Source organism: Suillus plorans, assembly GCF_016647745.1.
Source record: "Suillus plorans strain S12 chromosome Unknown HD556scaffold_10, whole genome shotgun sequence".
Classification (NCBI taxonomy): Eukaryota; Fungi; Basidiomycota; class Agaricomycetes; order Boletales; family Suillaceae; genus Suillus; species Suillus plorans.
Window position 1 is genome coordinate 330,057 of NW_024537394.1, and position 18,645 is coordinate 348,701.

Here is an 18,645-nt window from a genome sequence, read left to right on the forward strand (position 1 = left end):
ATTACACGTATCCATATCAGGACGAAACCTCATCGTAATTTCCGGAAGTTCCTCCGGAACTTTCCCGCACTCATCCGGAAGTTACTTGCACTCGTCCGGAAAGTCCTTCCGAACTTTCCCGCGCTTCGGACATCATTCTGAAATTAAGGGCACATACTCGGGTAAGGGGCGCAGCGCACGAGCTGAAGCCAAGCCCCTCGGAATCAGTCCTACCCTTTGTGCACGGTCTTAACACTTCTAATAGATAGTGATAGAATGATCATGCCCACGACCTCCATCGTTTCCCAATGGCCACGGTTCTCCATGTCGCTGGTGTTCCAGACTTTGGCTCCTGCAATACTCCGCCCACTCTAGACATCAACTCAATATTGACACCACTTCCTCGGTACTACCGCACACCTGTCCGCTATATTTAAATACAAGGCATAGTATGTATTGCTACTGTAACTGCAGATTCAGACTAGAATATATGCCCAACAATATGATTTATTAGCGAAAACAATCTGAATCAGCCCAAATGGCCTTTATGACACAGTTTAAAATGCTCATTGTGACGCTGAACATGACCATCCTAATGCGACAACAATGGTTACAATACCCATTTTAAATCAAATCATGACTGCTATTGGAATCGGTGTTGTAATGCCATTTTATGATTAAAATCATGGTTTCGAACCCAATTGCGACAGGTATGGAAATGTCGGTCGTAATGCACTTATAATGGTCATCAAAATGCTGACTGTTTGATCAGAATCTGATCAGAATCAGGCCAGGCCATTAAGGCATTTTAATCAATCAAAATGCCGTAAAAGAAGTTCTGACAGCAGCAAACGTCTTTTTCTCTGTGGGAACCATTATGTCAGCTTTACTTGTAATCATCAATCAAATGCGACGGGTTGGCTATGTTCCACCACAAGGAATCAGCAGCGTCGATTAGAGTTCATCCAGTTCTTGACGACGACGAGTCCGAACCGGTTCTGTTTGCAGCAAACGCCTGTGGGAACCATTATGTCAGCTTTTCTTCCATACTACTACTAGCCGCCATTTCAAATAGACCAACATCGGCAGTACTTGTTAAACGAACTGAACTCTAATCGGCCTCAATGGACTTGTGGTAGAACACAGCCCGTCTTATTTGATTGATGATTACAAGTTATCCACACTTGTGCACACTAATGTGCTGCGACTCGCTGTGCGAGTCATCGGATCTCTCCAGAGCCGTCCGTACGAGTTGGCTGAAACTCTTTTGCATGGTACGTAGCTCGCATTCACGTTGGCGTGGAATATGCCACCTCGTCTAGAATAGCTTAAAATGCCTGCAACCGAAATGCAAGTATGTCAAAAACCTTTGGTCCCTTAGCTCTCTACTTGAACACACACTCTTAATCCCTGTGGTACGTTTAACCCAAACAACAATTCGTATCGTTACTAATCCACCATGCAATCCTTGCGACCACCGTCCACCAGCACGTCCCCTTAACCAGCCACAGCATGCCTCTCGGTATCGTTCACATGGATCCGGAAACAATTTTACGGGCAAATCAAAGCGGTCAGCCAGTCATCCTGTATAAGCGTCAACTGCAGGGGAACCTCTGCGGATTGTATGTAGAGGGAACGACCAGTGCAATGTCTGCTCACCTGCGAAGACACGGCATCGCTGGTCCAGACAACATCAGTACAATTTGTACATGGGGTGGCTGCTCCAAGACACTCAAGAAGGGAAGCATGATCAGACATCTCCTCACTCACCTTGGTGTCAAGGTGTGTTGCTCTGCGTGCGGAGTCGTGAAGTGCCGGCACGATCTCCTTCGTGCGCACATCAAATCATCAGAGCCATGCCATTCTCAGTCTGCAGTCGCCGATAATGTTCACGGACCCGAAGGACGTCTCTTCATTCCTTCGAGTTGGGCTACTGCTACCCACGAGGTTGTATCCCTGTAAGGATTGCCTATCCTCTATGCACGGACTCAGACTTCTACATTGAAAACTCCTGAGTTGTCCATGTGACTCATTGGTGCGAACAAGCTTTACGCTTCGCGTTCGAGTCACGCAGTTACATTCCCTCTACCATTACTTTTCATTTCTGTCCTTCGCTCCCTCCTTATTCCTTTTACTTTCTCTCGTTATATACCTCGTGCTCTCGTTCCATGATCCCCGTACTCTGACTGATATCTTTTCACTTTCCACATGCTCTTCACTCTCGTTTCGGCCTGGTAAGCTACTCGAAAACGTACGTATGTACACTCATACCTACAGCGAATCCTATAGTGAGATCCCCGCTCCAAGAACGACCGAAAGCTCCTCTAAAAGTCCTCGTCCGACTCTCCAGTCCTAGTCCTATCTCTCTTCGTGTTACCTACTAACAGGTCTCATTTCTATCGTACCTTGCTTTCTCTCTTTGGCTTACTACACTGCTTTGGCATAATACTGCTGTGGTAGACATCCAACAGACTCCTTGGTGTGAAATAGTGAAATGCTGACAGGTCCTCAAATTTCAAAGTTGGGTCTGGGATCTGAGATCTGAGATTGAATCTGCATGAGCGGATATTTTATTTGGCCGGCATCTACGCTCATATGTACCCTTATGTACCCCCCAGTGGGTAAGTAATGACTCCCCGCTCAGCACATCACATCTCCTTGCCATGCGCATCTGTGATAGGGTTATATACTTGAGCCGTAAGCCTTCTTAAACCACCATACTCCATATCGTTAATTCGTGCTTGAAACCAGACGCTAATCAGTTGACTAGTGGTCTCCAGGACATCGATACCCTGCTTCCATCTTTCATGCACGAGTTGGCACACTCAGGCTGCGGCCCAGATGCATGATGAGGGTGGCCAGGCGTACTCGCTGATTTAACATCAGGGAAAACCTCCCGCGCGAACTTAGGACAAAGTAGAGAAATTTTTGCTAAGGCAGATAAATTACTATGTTTTAGAGCTAGATAAACATAAACTTGCTAGTGCCTGATAATTTTAGAATTATTATGCGAAATTATAAAGTACTATCTAAGGGCCACAAAACTATACCTATCTATATAACAATTAACAAAAAAATGTATTACATTCTTCAAGGATGGTGTTGCTTGTCCAGTGACGAGGTGCAACTGGTCCAAACTTCGGTAGAAGGTGTATACTGCGAGCAATGTTTGAAACAGGGATTATACTAGCGACTCTCTCGCGCGAACGAAGGAAACAAGAAATTTTGTACATACCATGCCGCGAGTCTGGCATTGAAGAAAACGGGGTGAACCATTCGACGTAAGCGAGGTGTTTCAGAGGTTGGTGGGTCAGAGGGAACATTAACTGTGCGTCTTGTTCTCGAATTGAGAAAATGGTGCGAATTTGACCAACACGGTAGCCTGAAAATTCATTGTATAAGTAAAGGCAACTCACTCCAACTAGTAAGACTCACCTTTGATACCCACAGAATCACCAGTGCCATCGTTGATAAGTGTAGTATCGAAACGCGCAGGTAGCATCAGACTTGACACCACATAGCGAGCAACAAATTACAAGTCCAACATTTGCACTTATTTGTTTTTGTTTGACTCACGTGACTTTGAGTTTCAACATCCGAACGTTCAACATTCGACATTGAAGCCACGTCATCCTTCCCTCTTCTACTGCATCCTTCCCTCTCTACCGCATCCAACCATTTGCCAACTTTGCTATGGAGGTCAAATCCTGTCGATCCTTATTCGAGCAATGGCCATGCTCATCCAAGCTGTTGCCCACCATCCGCAGTTGGTGAGTATGTCGATCCTCGTTCGAGCAACGGCCATGCTGATCCAAGTCGTCGGCCACTGTTCACAGTTCGTGAGTGTGTCGATCTTCATTCGAGCAATATGTCTGATCTTGTTTTCTTGTACATCTTAAATTCACTCGAGTCTTTTGCAAGGGATCTCATGCAGTACAATAATTCCGCCACTGATGCAGAAGCTGATGCGCTTGCATTCCTTGACCTCGACGGGATGGACGAAGACTAAATCTCCTTAGTATTGTCTCTTGAAATTGTTATATACTTGCTCTTGACTATTACATTCTTTTTAATGAAAATTAATTTCTTTCTTGTATACGAGTCGGTTCTAGTAAGCAATAATAAATCTGAAAGCGCGGAAAATCTTGACAACATTAGTGCTAAGTTCTACATAATCTGCAAAAACATCGTCTAATTATGAAAAAGTTAGAGGGGGGGTAAAAGAGTCTTAATAATCTGCTAAACACTATATTTAGGAAGAATTTTCGGTAATTATTGAAGTTAGATCTAAACTTAGCTAAGTTTGTGCAGGAGGTTTTCCCTGATGAACACAGTATCAGCCATCTAAGGTTTCACGACTCGCTACCATTTCTTCTTTTGCTTTGCTCAGGTAGTGACATGATAGAGCCAGTGTGATGTGGTCAGCGCCTTACTGATACTTTTCCCAGGTGCGCTTGATGCCTTCCGACTCTAAGCCCTGGTTCTCTTCTCTACTCCCCTCCTCATCCCCTTGTCTCGCGCATTCATCCATATCGGAGGCATATACTCACCTCGTAAGTCTATTTTAAACTGTCATGCTCGATATCGTCGAATCATGCTTGAACAGACATCGATCAGCAATACTGTGCCACTAGCACCCGAAACGAGAATAGCCTTGCATATCCGATGATCTGGTGTGACGCCCAACCATAATAATTCTTGCTGAGGACACCGACAGCCGACTTTCACCCTTCACCCACGATTCATCACTACTTCCCTGCTGCCCAGATGGATGATATGGGGGCAGTCCATTCCACTCTGATCTATGACCCTCAGTCTTTCAGCAGAAAGGGCTCGGTGCAGAGTTTGACTTTGTCTGTCATCTAGCCATAATCGAACACTCAAGCGTCATATCCAAACCTTTCCTCCACAAGAGAAACTTTCAGCCGTCGACTTACCCTGTGTCCCTATCGATACATAAAATCATCGATCATGGTCGCTCTCATTCTCACGATCATTGTACGTTGATACGTTTTGCATATTACTGGTCAACTCACAAGTTGTCTTCTTTTGTTACAACGACCTACGTGGTGACATTATCTACCCTCTAATGTCCCTACAAGATATCTTCGAATACATCCCTATCACCCTGTTGAACTTCATTGCCATGCTTTTCAGCTCGCCACTTGGTGCAAGTGTGGGCGGGCGGTTCACTGACTTCCAGTAGTGATACAACAAGAGATGTCTACATAAACCCCGTCTTAAATATACTTTGAATCACCATAATTAAAACAAATAGTACGAGGGATCCTCGACTAAATATATCCTTCATGCAGAACACTCGGTAATCACTTCCTACACAGTACTGCTAGTTGGTACATGCATCAGGAAAAAGCACAGTACCTACGCGAGCCTATGTAGCCAATGTAGGCTGGTTAGGCCATTAGTTAAGTCCCGCCTATGTAGGCAGGCCCTGTATACAGTAGGTTCCTCGTAGGCACCGTAGGCTTAGGTTAGGTACTGTATACATCAGCAAAAACGAAGCTGGCTAGATAATTCAGATAGGCCATCATCAGATGACTAATTGAATTTCACATATTATATATGTACAATTGGTAGGAATTGAACCCACCACCTTGAACAATTATAACTGCAGCATCATTACAACTGGGCTACAAGGCTACATGTATATTCCTGCAATAATAGCAACATATACCAATGCAATATGACAATACTGCGAAAATTCCATCAAGTCAATTATCACACGGTTCAGGATTACTGTAGCAGTATGTAGCAGAGGTTGCGGCTATATAGCCGCTAGCGCTTTCCAATGGGAACCTTCGGACGAGTGGCCTGCAAAACATCCGTTAGAGCTAGTTCGGTAACCCAAGGTAAAGTAAATTTGCCAACTTCAAGGATGATGTAAGGCCGGCACAGTAGCTTCCGGTTTGGAGACCGACATCGGAGCTTGAACTTCCTTTGATCCATGTCTAGCTATCACACACCCCAGCATACGACTCAAGATCTATGCAATCGGAACAACATCTGGGCTAGTGTCATATCGATAGTGTTATCAGCTCAAGTCCACATCCTCTCCATGGCTCAGGAGTCATCTCATACTACTACAGAGAGGGCTGTTTGGACCGACACAGAGGTTGATCAGTTTCTCCTCTACCTATCCAACAATCGGGACAAGATCGGTGATGCTGGCAACTTCAAAGATGCGACGTACAATGGCGCTGCAGAGGCTATTGCTGAGTACCTGGAGCATGGTCCAGCAAAGAGTGGGGCAATGTGTAAGACAAAATGGGCGTCAGTAAGTCATATCAATATATCATTTTATAGACTTGATAAGAGATCGTGTAGTTAAAGCAGACTTTCAACGCTATTCAGAAGTACCGCCAGCAGTCTGGTGTCCACTGGGACAATATTAGAGGGGCAAATGTCGAGGGCGAGGCTTCAACCTCAGTATGGAATGAATATGTTTCCAAGAAGGTACGTCAAGTTCGCTAATGCTATTTCATGCGTCTCACTGTTTGATAATAGGGAAATTCAGTCATGCGCCCTTTTCGTGCATCAGGATGGAGACACTACGAGCAAATGGACGGCATAATACCACGAGGCAGTGGCGCCCGAGGGCGCACAGGGTACCAACCCAATATAGCTCTCCCCCCTCCCTTAAGCTCAAGCTCCAGTCCTAGCGTACCCGCAGGTGAACACAATACCATGATTGGTCCCGTTATTGCCACGTCTAGTGCTGGTGTTGCTGGTCCTAGCACCGCCCCTGCAGCAGCTGCCCTCACTTCTACACCTGCTTCTCCATCCTTCATGCCTCCTCCTACTTCTCCGTCCTTCATGCCTCCTCCTGCTTCTCCATCCTTCATGCCTCCTCCTGCTTCTCCATCCTTCATGCCTCCTCCTGGCAAACGTTCTCACACTGACATGGAGCTGACCGCCTCATCTGCATCTACCTCAGTTTCTCAAATGCAAATGCCGCCTCCCTCCGAGTCGAGCTCTATCAAAAGAGCGAAGACAGTATCAGGCCGCGCATCAGGCCGCGCATCAGGCCGTGGATCAGGAGGCCATGCACAGACTCCGTTGGACACCAAGATATCGAAGGCCACCACAGCTGTAGCCGTGATGGGATTCCAGAGCTCTGTCAATTGCTTGACAGATGTAATTGCTGAGCGCATGGTCTATCCTGAGGATCGGGTAATGGACCAGCGCTCGAGGGCCATGCAGATGTTGCAGGTTGAGGATGCAGAGCTGCCGTTCGCAGAGCGGCTTATAATACAACAGGTTTTTTCTATGGACCCTGCAGCTACTGACATATACACACAGACCGCTGACAAGGAGATGCGCCGTGCTTTTATTCTTTCCACAGCCCAGCGGTTGGGACTTCAACTTCCTGCGCCTGGTAGTTAGTATACTCATGTAAAATGCGCTATTGACACAACATATGATGATAATGCAGTAGTTGAAGCATGGTAATGCAAACATCTTGTGCTTTGATGGCGGCGGATACATGAGAGTCGTGCTACAGTGCTACGTATCATTGTCAGAATCTTCAAAGGAGTCATCTAGCAGGCCCCGCTGCTGCAAAACGGTCTGATAATCTTCCCACATGGAGCGCGCAATACGATTGCGCACTTCCTTCATGCCTCCCGCTCCGTCAAACACCTCCTCATCATCGGGGATCCCTTGGTGCTCCGGGTTGTCGTAATCGAAGTGTTCGTCGTCGTCGTCCGGGAGCACGTTGTCGTCAGGGTTGTGAGTTGATATGAAATTGTGAATCGCGCATAGCGCGGCAGGTATACGTGCCTGGATGGTCATAGGATATTCAGGTGAGAGCAAAAGAATACGAAAACGGCGTTTTAACACGCCAAAGATCCGCTCAATCACATTTCGAGCGGATGAGTGTCGCAGATTGAAGAGCTCTTCTTTGGTTGTTGGTCTGCAAACATAGAATAGTTATTAAAAAACCTAAAATATAAAATAAATAAAACATACCTAAGATTAGCGCGTCCCCATTCAGCCAAATGATAACGGACACTGCGGTAGGGGACTAAGAGCTCGTCACACAAAGGGAATCCCGCATCCGCTAAGAAATATTTGCCGGGAGGGACATACAAACTGCCTGAACGAGCCTCGTCATAGAGGCGTGCGTCTGTGGCGGATCCCTCCCAGCCAGTGAGAGCGTATGAGAACTTGAGGTTGAAGGTGCAGGCGAATAGACAGTTTTGAGAAACAAAACCTTTGCGATTACGATATGAGGGGCGGTCAGATGATGAGGGGCGAGCATGGATGTGGCTGCCGTCGATCGCACCAATAGCGTCCTTGAAGTAAGGCCAGAATTTTGGGTTGTTACGGATGTTGCTGGAGACGTCATCGGTGTCATTGGGAGAACGTACGTAGGTTGTGTAGAACGGGGGGGACGCAAAGATAAACAAGATCTTCCGGAAATACCTGGAATTATTTGTGAGCTCATCATAAATAACATTAAAAACAAACTTACTTTGAGATGGTGTCGTTTGACCGTTGAAAACGCTCCCCGACATGACGGATTGTTAGCCCTGTAACGCACGTATATAAAAAGATGGCAAGTTGCTCTTCGAGCGAAACGTGGCGTGAGCTAGCATAACCCAAAACACGAAGTTCGGCTATGAGCGCGTGAAAGACATCTGCATGCATGCCAAGTTCGCATCGCATACGATCCGGGTGACCAACGATGAGTTCCATGACCCATTCTTCACCTGAGAGGGCCGATGTGTGGTATGCCTCAGGTACAGAGTCCTGAAGCAATGAGTGCGTAGCAGTCAGAAGGACACTGACGAGTAGTGCAATGTGACGTAGGATTCGCATATGATTCTGCCGACGGCCTGCAGCTGGCGGCTGAACAGCCTGGGCTTGAGCGAGTTGTTGGAGCAAGGGGTCAATGGTATCCATAATCTATCGATATCTATCCCTAAAGCAATGAGCGCAATGGATAACAAGTCCTACTAATATTGATATCATAAGGTTGAAACTCAGCTATCGGCACCTACTGTGCCGGCCTTACATCATCCTTGAAGTTGGCAAATTTACTTTACCTTGGGTTACCGAACTAGCTCTTAACGGGGACAGCAAGAACAAAGTTCAAACAACACACCCACTGTCACCCAGGCCGTGACCTTTTCACTGGCACATCTGTGGCCTCTGTCGTACTACTTTCACCAATCTCCAGGGACTGCGAGCGAAGACTAGTGCATGATGGGTCAGACACATGAGTTTTTTTCATTTGTGTCAGATAGTTCTTACTGCTTATTCGAGTTTGAACGCTCCATCACTGGTGAACAGCATTGAGAGGTGGAATTTGTTGGCAAGGTGCGGTCATTTACATTTGTTGAATTGTTTATTGTTCATTGGTGTCTACAAGGCCTATGTGACCTAAGAGTTGCCTACATAGGATGGCACTGTCTACATAGGCCTATGTAGGCAACACCTGCCTACAGGAAATGTGCATTTTCCTGATGTGTACACGCTCCTGGAAGATGATCGAATTCATGATAGTTTCTGCGTCAGATTCGGCCACGAGTTTAGCGTGACATTGTCGGACGCTAAGGATGAGGCGTGGTCCCAGCACAAACATCTGCACGGACAATAATATTTCCATAGCACCATGCAGTATGTCAACTGCTACAGAAATGTTGAGCAGTGGTTACATGTAGATACCAGTGACATGTTGGCGCACCTCGAGCTCCGGGGAGAGAACAATAAGCTGGAGGCAAGAGACACCGACAAAGCTAGCACATGCGGAACTTGAGCAGAAAACGATAAGCACATTCGCATTACAAGCTCTCCCGCTCACCCCAATCGTGTACCACCACGAGGCCTGCGGCAACTGCAAAGCCACAAGTTGATGTTAGATCGAGACATCACCAAACGATACGACGAACCCATCCAATAGCTGAGAAAAAGATCCGAACTGATGAACGGCCACCAACTGGGATCATTTGAGACTACGATCATATTTGAGAGTTGGATGTGAACGAGTGGAGGATGTTGGGTTATAAAACGATCGAGTGTTCGTGCTAGATATACTACCGTTCAGCGCTTCAAGTTAAAGGCTGTATCATCAGACGATGGTCGTTTGTTCTTACCTGAGGCCCTTGATACAACTCCACATTCCACCTGTGACACCCATGTAGCCCTTATGATTAGAGGTTGGTGTACCAGGTTGCCTGGGCGCCTCCACTAGCAGCAGACAGCTGGTTCGAGCAAGGACGCTTAACAGCTTACTTGGCTGATGCCGTTGTATTAATTTATGCTGTCCAAGAGACCCATGAGCGATTTGTAAGAATGAATGAATCCTCGACGACTGACCATTATATATAGACTAGGACACACACCTGAGGCAGTCGGGGATTTGGTGCGCACGCACGGCTACGATATAGGCATCGGAGTCGGTCAGAGAACTACTAACAGCGCGGCAGCTGCCGAGTCACACTGGGAATGTACTTTTGACACATTTTGTAGCAATACCATGTAACCATGGAGTTGTTCTAGCGTGAAAAGTCACCCTATCACATCGCTATGCGCCGATCCAGCCAATTCGAAAGCAATTGTATGATGATTTTCTTTGAGGAAAGTTACAAATGATCGTACGGTACGAAATAAGACTTTAGGCCTGACGTTCACACGCTCACGTCCCCGTTCCGCAGGTAATGATGGCAGTGTAAAGTCTGTACTACCACCTGTTGACTGCGGGGTCAGTCACTAATACTACCAGCCGAATAACAGTGCATGAGGCTGACATGAGTTATATAAATGCAAATGATGGCAGTTCTTTGTATACGTATTACCTGCTTCCCACCAGTCGATGTCGAGAATGCGGACGTCGGACAAGGAAGCATCGGAGCCTGAGATTGATCATTTACCTCCTGCTTATGACACATTGTCAATCCACGGGGGTGTTCCATCGATACCTGCCATCGCCATCGCTCTCGCTCACCACGATGAGGCAACTCCTATTGCCAACAGGATTAGTACTGTTGTAACGGATGTGCAAGAATTTGAGCCTCCTTCTCGGAGTCTGGCACACACGTTGCCCAGGAGCAGGAGCAATATCGACTTTGCAACCCAAGTTACAAAACTTCCAAACGATGCGGTGATCCCAACAGTGGATGTGAACAAATCGTTCCCAGAGCTCCCACAATTCAATTCTCGTAAAACCGTTGCCACAGAGTCTGCATCCTCCTCCCACCGAAAACGCGCTAAGCGCAATCAGGCGCGTAAAGCAAAATCTGGCTCAAGCTCGTGGCTTTCTTTCCTACCATTTATATCCTCCAAAGCTACGAAACGCGACCGTCAGTCCGTGCTTGCGCTTATTCACGACCTTGTCATTCCTCCGCCAACCAACTCTGGTAACCCGAATCCCAAATCTCCGCAATCGGCCCTAGCAGATCCACATGAAATACTAGCTTCTTGCTCCAAAACATGCTCCGCGAAGAACCTATCACTATCTACGCTCCTTCAAGAGCCGCATATAGCGGGTCACACTGCCATCTATTGGGTCATCGTCAACTATAACCCCTCCATCCTTGATGCTCTGCTCAAATATGCCTCTCCTTTAACCCCTACGACACTCAGTGAAATGAGGAAGGCATGTTTGGTGGTGAGTAATCAGCCATTATTCCAGAACCTCAGACACAGTGTCGGGCTGTGCGCAAGTGGACTACGGAGTGGTGAGTCCGAGTTGAGAAGCTGGATTGGGGCTGATGTTTTGAGTTGCTAGCTACTGATGGACTGCTTCTTGGTCAACGCCCACCCGATGACGTGCGTATTGAAGAGGGCCCCAATGGTACTTTTGCTGCAACACTGGATATTGCGATGTGGCAGAAACGTATACGCGCAGTTGGAAGCGTGAGCGTGGAATTCATTGCCTCTGGTGAGTATCCTGCTTTCATTCTTCCTCAGTCTTTTACAAATGAGAAAAATCAACTAATGTTCTTTTCCTTTCAGGCCATATATTCGCATTAACCTTCTTTACCGCCGATCGTCCGCAACCCAAGTCCAAGTCCACCAAAGACAAAAGAGTGGTAGGGCCCTTGCACGTCTCACTCTCCCTCCTCGAGCACAGCCTACCGACCTACGTGGATGCAGCAGTAGTCATCGATGGACCTCCTCCCCTTCCTCCTCCATGGCCTTGTCCTCGTCCACCAAGAAACTCCTCCTCACCAAGAAAGCACATCCACAGTGCTAGTTTCTCAGGCAAAGAGACAGGCTATGGCTTTGAGAACGGAGTGGGACTTTGGGGTTGTGAAACGGACTCCAACTATGGTGAACAAGCACGCACGCGCTTACTTTCTCCTTCCTCGCTCAGCTCTTCTGGCTATTCTCGTCCTGCAACGTTCTCAGGTGCAAATGCACAAAAACAGATGCTGTTTCCGCCTCCCTCGCACCCCCACCGTGGGCTAATCCAAACTCATTCGTCTCCCTCGCTCAAGCAACTGTCCTCGTCCTCGTCTCGTTCCTCGCATATGTTAACATCTGTATTGGACAGTAAGGTCACAGCTCTCACGCCCAAGAAGCAGCTCTTGAAGCTGAAGAATGCTTCGTTGGGATCCAGTGGGTGTACTCCGGTGGTGCTCCGTTTTAGTGTAGGCAAGTCTATGCTTGCTTGTCGTATGAAGAATGGAGGTGAGGTTCTTTCAGTTATTTTAATCTCGATGCGAGAAGCTTGTTTGTTGAATTACTTTTGATGAGCTTTGACTATCTATTCATCATACATAGAACGACCTAACTAGTGACGTCTCTCCTAGCAGATCCACACGGCTTACCTCACCCTACTACCATCAAACCTGATACCTGGTCCGAACATGGGATGCGGTATGTCTCTGCGATCGTAATGCCACTCGGAGAACAAGATGGAGCGGGGTTGATGTTTGAGTGAGTTTTCCTACATGCCCTCCCCCAATATACAACGACGAATCGGGGGATTGAAATAATAGACGCTAATGTCCATTCACAGCACATCCCCGCATATCGCGTCTGATGGTAGTTTACGAGCACGGTTAGAGGCGAGGTTGGTGAAAACTGAGGAAGGAGGGAAAGAGTGTATTATTTGCTAGTTTGATGCAGGATGAACTTTCTTGGTGTGATATTGGTCCAGGCTCGTCATCTGACTTGGAGATTTCCTCTGCCCAAACGGACTTCTCATTACGTACTAAAATAGACTCTATGTGACTTACTTACACGGTTACACCCAAGTTATACCTATAAGTTATGCTACCGTCCTGCCTCACCTAACACTCATGTCGCGAAAAGTCGTTCTAGTAACTGGCTGTTCAAAAGGCGGAATTGGCTTCCATTTGTAAGTCCACCGTCTTAGACTCTTCAATGACCTCACTACTTCAACTTTATATAATAACAGATGTGAGCATTTTGCGGAGCAGGGATGCACTGTGTATGCCACATCTCGTAGGCTGGAGACGATGGACGGCTTCAAACATTCAGTGGAAAAGCGTACCATGGATGTGACCAGCGACGAAGACGTGAAACTCGTCGTACAGTCCATTCTAGAGGAGCAAGGAAAAATCGACATCGTTGTGAATAATGCTGGTGCTCTGGCCATTGGTTCGTTCAAACCTTTCAAGCCATAGTGAAACAGTTGTCATGTTCGTTTTCCCTCAGGACCGTTGCTTGATGTATCTTTAGATCAGGCTAGACAATCTTTCGAGACCAACACGTTCTCGATCTTGCGGGTTGCACAGGCAGTCGCACCCTCTATGGTGGAACGCAAGCAAGGGCTTATCGTCAATATCGGATCAATTGCAGGAAATCTGTGAGTACGGTGCAGCGATGGCATCTTTCAACTGACCCCGTCTCATTAGCCCTACTCCATGGAACGGAATATACTGCGCAGCAAAGGCGGCGGTTCACGCGCTCAGCGATACTCTGGCCATGGAATGCAAGCCCTTCGGTGTTAAAGTGATTCTAGTGGCACCAGGCAGCGTCAAGTCAAACATTAGTACCAACCAAGCAGCCACGCTTGAATTATCCCCCACGTCCATCTACAAGCCTTACTTCGATCGGGTATACGAACGCTTGCATATCAGTCAAGCCAAAGGGTGCATGCCTACTGATGAATTTGCACGACGTGTGGTTGCGAAGGTGCTGAGTCCCAACCCTCCAACATATATATCACTTGGGACCAACGCGCGCCTCTTCGCATTCTTCCACTGGCTCCCTCATTGGCTTGTCCTCTGGATCTTGGGATCGAAGCTGGTGCGGAAGTAGGCCTGAGCTATCTACGTAGCTACCACCTAGTACTCTGTCATGCCATGGACGGGATACATATGAGCGGCCGCAGATAAGTAATGAAAAGACGTTCTGAACTAATCGTGTGACAATTGTTACACGAAGGATGCTGCGCAGTCTCAACAACAATACCCACCTCTTCACGAGTGTGCATGTGAGCATGTTGGGCTTTTGTAATACAAGAAAACGAACGGGATATATTACTGATGACCATGGGTATACTCAGTAGAAGCGCAACAAATAAAGAGCCACAAGCGAATCCAGCGTCTACTGCAACTTACATAAAAAAACACAGTTACATCAATATATCGCATCAGTGTCAACTACTAGAATCCCGTGGGGTCGTCATATATAGCAACAGATCGTTCACTGCTTGAAAATCAGAACCAGCCAGTCTTAATTGACCGAGAGCCTGCCCGATGCAAGAAATCCAATCGTCCGTACCAAGGATCATGCCTTCATTTAAGCGGTGCCCAGTAAAGGTACTCAGGTGCTCGACGGTCTCCGTTAAGTGTCCGATTTGTCGAGCAACCAGAGAATGCCAAGCTTTTTGGACAAGCTTTTGGCAGGAACTGGCGTCCGGGAGGTCAAGTGGGAGGTCAGATAATTCTTGCATCGCTTGCAGATTCGCAATGATGTAGAGTGCAAGGTGGTCGGATGACAGAGGATCAACACCAGGATAAGGGAAACTATTGGCGAGATCAAGACAGTTGCTATGATATTTTTCGAGTATGTGAGCCCTCCATGCCTCGCTTTTGGCACAAGAATACAAGATTTGCAGACAAAGCAGGTGTTGTCGTGGCGACTCGCTCTCGATGAGAGTGGAATGAAGAGCGTCAGAGAACTCTTGAAGCTGTTTGGCCGGCATGAAATTGTAAACGAAGATGATTTTCCTGCACGCATGAGCAGCACGGAGAGCCGCATCTCGAAGGGCGGACGGCTGTTCTAAACCCAGATAAGACGCCAAAACTTTGACCATCATTGGGGTCCTGGATGGGTTGAATGTGACCTGAGGTAACTGGCTCAGTGCTATCATAGCGTCAATGACAGCGATGTGATCAGAATCGTGGTAATGCATGATGTAGTCGATGAGCCAACCACAATCAGCGGGCGGTTGAAGCGATAACCGAGATGGCCCCTTCTGCCACGCATCACTGTGGTTGATGGGCCCACCACCGGCCACGATAACGGTGAAGTGTAGTACGGTACGAGCGTCGTTCCAGATTGCGTCCTGGGCATCTTGGTTCTGTCCAGCAGTCCTGATGAAGGTTTTGCATACTTCGAGTCCCCACTCCGCAGCACGACGCTGTTTTGCGATTTGACGATACTCGTCTAATTCGAGGACCACACCTAATGGTCCTAGTAGTCTCTGCACGATTGCGGACTGTTCACGAGACTCTGGTCTCATTATATGCTCTAGCAAGATGTCAAGTGCGGTGGTGGAGCTATGTATCACGGGTTGTCAGTACATACATGGACTTGAAAAGAACTGAATGGACCTTTTGTTGACCTTCGAAATCGCATCCCAACTGGTAGATTGACCAAGAAGCATTCTTCCAGCCATAAAGCAATTGGCGAGTACATTTCTCGGAGGAAGTGGATTTACGAGAATTCTTGCGATGGCATCCAGGGCTCGCTCATGCCAAAAAGAGGAGTAGCGCAAATCATTGAGGCGATGAAGGAGTGGATGTGACATCCAGCAAAGGAAAGTGTCTGGTATCTTTGGTTGATAAAGGCGTGTTGGAGAATCCCTATCCAGGACCACCTCGAAGATAAGATAGCAAATGAATGATATCTCATGATCGCTGTGATGTACCCATATGAGCTTGCGGATGTCCTTTTCGTAGATAGCGACTTGGAGTGGAGAGTCTTCAGAATTTCGGAAAGAATTTCTCTCTATGTACAGGTGCAAGAATGCCTTTCCGCAAGCGACTGCATGTTCCCGTCTAGGTGGAACAAGCACCAGTTGCTCGAGGTGAGTGTTTTCGAAACAACCGAGAAACGTGTCGAAAAGTTGCAGAAGAAGAGTGGATATCTCAAGCTCAGGTGGCCATTCCACTTCAGGAACAAAGTTTGCCGCAGTCGTAATGGTATCTGGGTCACTGAATGATTCGATAATCCACCTGATACACGGAGCATCTGTTTGCTGTGTAATAGAGACGGAAGGTGTGAGTCGTTGCGAGATAGTGTTCAGGGTGTCAACGATATTGAATGGGACGTAAAGAGCGAAACTCAAACAGGCTTTTCTGAAATTTCGACGACGTTCCTGCAACGAGGGATAGTAATGGAGGACAGACCGACCCAAAGCACGAAGAGTGATTGATCCTGGTGTCTGGAAAGGGCAATCCGCAGCCATGAGTGATGCCAGGACGATCGTTAGATAGAATGTGAAGCCAAGCGATGTGGATGTAATGACGATGGCAGCAATTGTGCGTGACATTATCCACAAGCTAGCAGACAATGCGATTCCAAAAAGGAGGAGAGAGATCTGCAAGAGTGAGGGCAAGAACTCTAACACAGCATCAAAATGCCAAGTCCGAAGACCATCGAGTTTCATCTGCCTTTGTCGACCTCGATCGTCAATGGTACCACGGCCAGAGCGTTTGAAGTTGCTCAGCCATTGCTTCCCTAGCACAGCTCCAAGGGCGGCAAGTAGGCTTGCGCAAAGACTGGCGTAAGTCAACGACTGGATCCAGATTACTAAGGTACCAGGTCCCTTCCACGGTTGATTAACCGGTGGGACAAACGAGGAGTTGGCAGTCTGGAGTAGCATTCCAAGTAACACGTTTGTAGTGTAGAATGGATCAGGGTTGAGGCTCGACTGCATGTTTACAATAAACGACGTATTGACGGCTGAAAACAGACCAGCCTGTGATTCAAGCTCAGATGAGACGAAGCGAGGACAAAGAAAGGGTTCTGACGAATATGAGAACGATATCCATGTCTGATTGATACTTCTCAAGAAATTCTCCATCATGGTCCGTAGCTTCCCGTGTATAGGTGGCCCAGAAGCGGGATTTGGTGTCTTTCCCGTCGCCTTGGGACTGCGATGGATGGGGGGACTCCATAGTCTCTACGGATGGTCTCAAGTTCTGAGGAAGCTCTGGAGCCCTGAAAATTTTTTGAGTCGACAAGCGGAACTGTTGCGGAGGAACATACTCTGTGCCGTCACCATTTGCTTGTGTGCCAGCATCTTGACTCGGCATCTGTCGCGGTGGCAAGTGAGGTTATAGGTTGACCGTCTTGTTCGGAATGTGGAGGATCATGTTAATGTGTCGCTCTTATATAAATACTAAATGCGCTTGGCATTGCGTGAACCTGTGCAACAAAATCGAAGCAAGGCGGTTCATACTGACTGGAGAGGTCCTCATATGCATGAGCTGTGCCATATCATTCCAACGGTTGCAGTTGCCACAGTGGGACCTCAATCAAAGCGCCCGAACGATATGACTGCACATTAACAGTCAGGATGTTATGCCTTTACTAGTCGATGTGCAGCTGCCAGTGGTGCTAGAGAGTCGACGTAAGCTGTGGCGAGCATCGACACGAAAAAGGCATCATGTACCCAAATATTCGAAAGAAGCTGTTACACAGGAACGACTCGAACGTGCCAGCAATGGATAACGTTGAAATAAAGATGCAGTGCCACTGATTGGCCACTGATCATGATGTACGTAACGATTCGGAACTGCCCTGTACAATTCGACCTCGCATTGAGATACATACAGTTACATCGGCAAACAACATACATCAACAGTTAAGCCAAGGGGGACAGGTACTAAAACACCCATTCGCCCACGGGTAGCTCATGTAGTGACCAGTGATACGACATCCTTGACCAGCGATAACACTATATTGTCTGCGGGACCTTGTTCCAAGTGGTGCAGCGTCTGCAGTACACGTGACTTGAACTCGCTTGTGACATCGACAAGCTCCGCATCACGTTTCAGTAGCTGGATTGTGAGCTCTGCAAGTGGTTCGAGAACTTCATGTATGACGGATTCCGACAAGTTGAGTGGCTTGAGAGAACGAAGGGCAACAGATGCCCAAGCCTTGTGTACAAGTAAGCCACAAAGATCGTCTGGGATGAGTTTGCTGTGTTCTCCTTCCGACTGTAGTCGTGCCATAATTGCAATGATGTATAAGGCGAGATGTTCTGTAAGGGGATATATTTCGAAGTAACGAAGGTTTTTGGCGATGGATAGGCATGCCTCGAGGTGTCCACCGTCATAGAAGTGATGGGACCATAGTTCACTTTGAGTCCACGAGAACAAGATGTGCAAATAACGAAGGTTTTGCTTCCCGTACATGCTGGAATATTCAGAAAGAATGCCGTCCTCGCCCTGACCAAAGGATATACTGTCAGCAGTGACGCTAGAAAGCGCTGCC

At 47.4% G+C, this 18,645-nt stretch overlaps 7 protein-coding genes across 7 annotated transcripts; 3 read left to right on the top strand and 4 right to left on the bottom strand.

The window, feature by feature from the left end:
• Window positions 1-1,491: 1,491 nt before the first annotated feature.
• HD556DRAFT_1305310 (uncharacterized protein) lies at window positions 1,492-1,941 on the top strand (the record flags this gene model as incomplete). The annotated part of the gene is made up of 2 exons (XM_041299763.1): window positions 1,492-1,761; window positions 1,849-1,941. The coding sequence occupies 2 exons, from the start codon at window positions 1,492-1,494 to the stop codon at window positions 1,939-1,941; spliced, it is 363 nt and encodes a 120-aa protein (XP_041163997.1).
• A 1,103-nt stretch (window positions 1,942-3,044) lies between these two features.
• On the bottom strand, window positions 3,045-3,302 carry HD556DRAFT_1230962 (uncharacterized protein; the record flags this gene model as incomplete). The annotated part of the gene is made up of 1 exon (XM_041297389.1): window positions 3,045-3,302. The coding sequence occupies one exon, from the start codon at window positions 3,300-3,302 to the stop codon at window positions 3,045-3,047; it is 258 nt and encodes an 85-aa protein (XP_041163998.1).
• A 6,122-nt stretch (window positions 3,303-9,424) lies between these two features.
• On the bottom strand, window positions 9,425-10,466 carry HD556DRAFT_1534360 (uncharacterized protein; the record flags this gene model as incomplete). The annotated part of the gene is made up of 6 exons (XM_041309564.1): window positions 9,425-9,586; window positions 9,689-9,838; window positions 9,894-9,956; window positions 10,098-10,128; window positions 10,347-10,380; window positions 10,421-10,466. 6 exons carry the CDS (start codon window positions 10,464-10,466, stop codon window positions 9,425-9,427), a joined length of 486 nt encoding a protein of 161 aa, XP_041163999.1.
• A 120-nt stretch (window positions 10,467-10,586) lies between these two features.
• On the top strand, window positions 10,587-13,159 carry HD556DRAFT_65204 (uncharacterized protein). The gene is made up of 7 exons (XM_041311189.1): window positions 10,587-10,603; window positions 10,659-10,705; window positions 10,781-11,678; window positions 11,732-11,884; window positions 11,959-12,636; window positions 12,762-12,885; window positions 12,968-13,159. The coding sequence occupies exons 3-7, from the start codon at window positions 10,817-10,819 to the stop codon at window positions 13,065-13,067; spliced, it is 1,917 nt and encodes a 638-aa protein (XP_041164000.1). The 5' UTR covers window positions 10,587-10,603; window positions 10,659-10,705; window positions 10,781-10,816; the 3' UTR covers window positions 13,068-13,159.
• A 91-nt stretch (window positions 13,160-13,250) lies between these two features.
• On the top strand, window positions 13,251-14,235 carry HD556DRAFT_1439434 (uncharacterized protein; the record flags this gene model as incomplete). Its single annotated transcript, XM_041305963.1, has 4 exons — window positions 13,251-13,309; window positions 13,370-13,572; window positions 13,630-13,780; window positions 13,830-14,235. The coding sequence occupies 4 exons, from the start codon at window positions 13,251-13,253 to the stop codon at window positions 14,233-14,235; spliced, it is 819 nt and encodes a 272-aa protein (XP_041164001.1).
• A 128-nt stretch (window positions 14,236-14,363) lies between these two features.
• On the bottom strand, window positions 14,364-15,735 carry HD556DRAFT_64769 (uncharacterized protein). The gene has a single exon (XM_041311179.1). The coding sequence runs from the start codon at window positions 15,662-15,664 to the stop codon at window positions 14,576-14,578; it is 1,089 nt and encodes a 362-aa protein (XP_041164002.1). The 5' UTR covers window positions 15,665-15,735; the 3' UTR covers window positions 14,364-14,575.
• Window positions 15,736-16,873: 1,138 nt separating this feature from the next.
• HD556DRAFT_1230950 (uncharacterized protein) lies at window positions 16,874-17,324 on the bottom strand (the record flags this gene model as incomplete). The annotated part of the gene is made up of 2 exons (XM_041297386.1): window positions 16,874-17,125; window positions 17,178-17,324. Coding segments are annotated over 2 exons (399 nt in total), but the record flags the coding sequence as incomplete, so codon positions are not given.
• Between the last annotated feature and the right edge of the window lie 1,321 nt (window positions 17,325-18,645).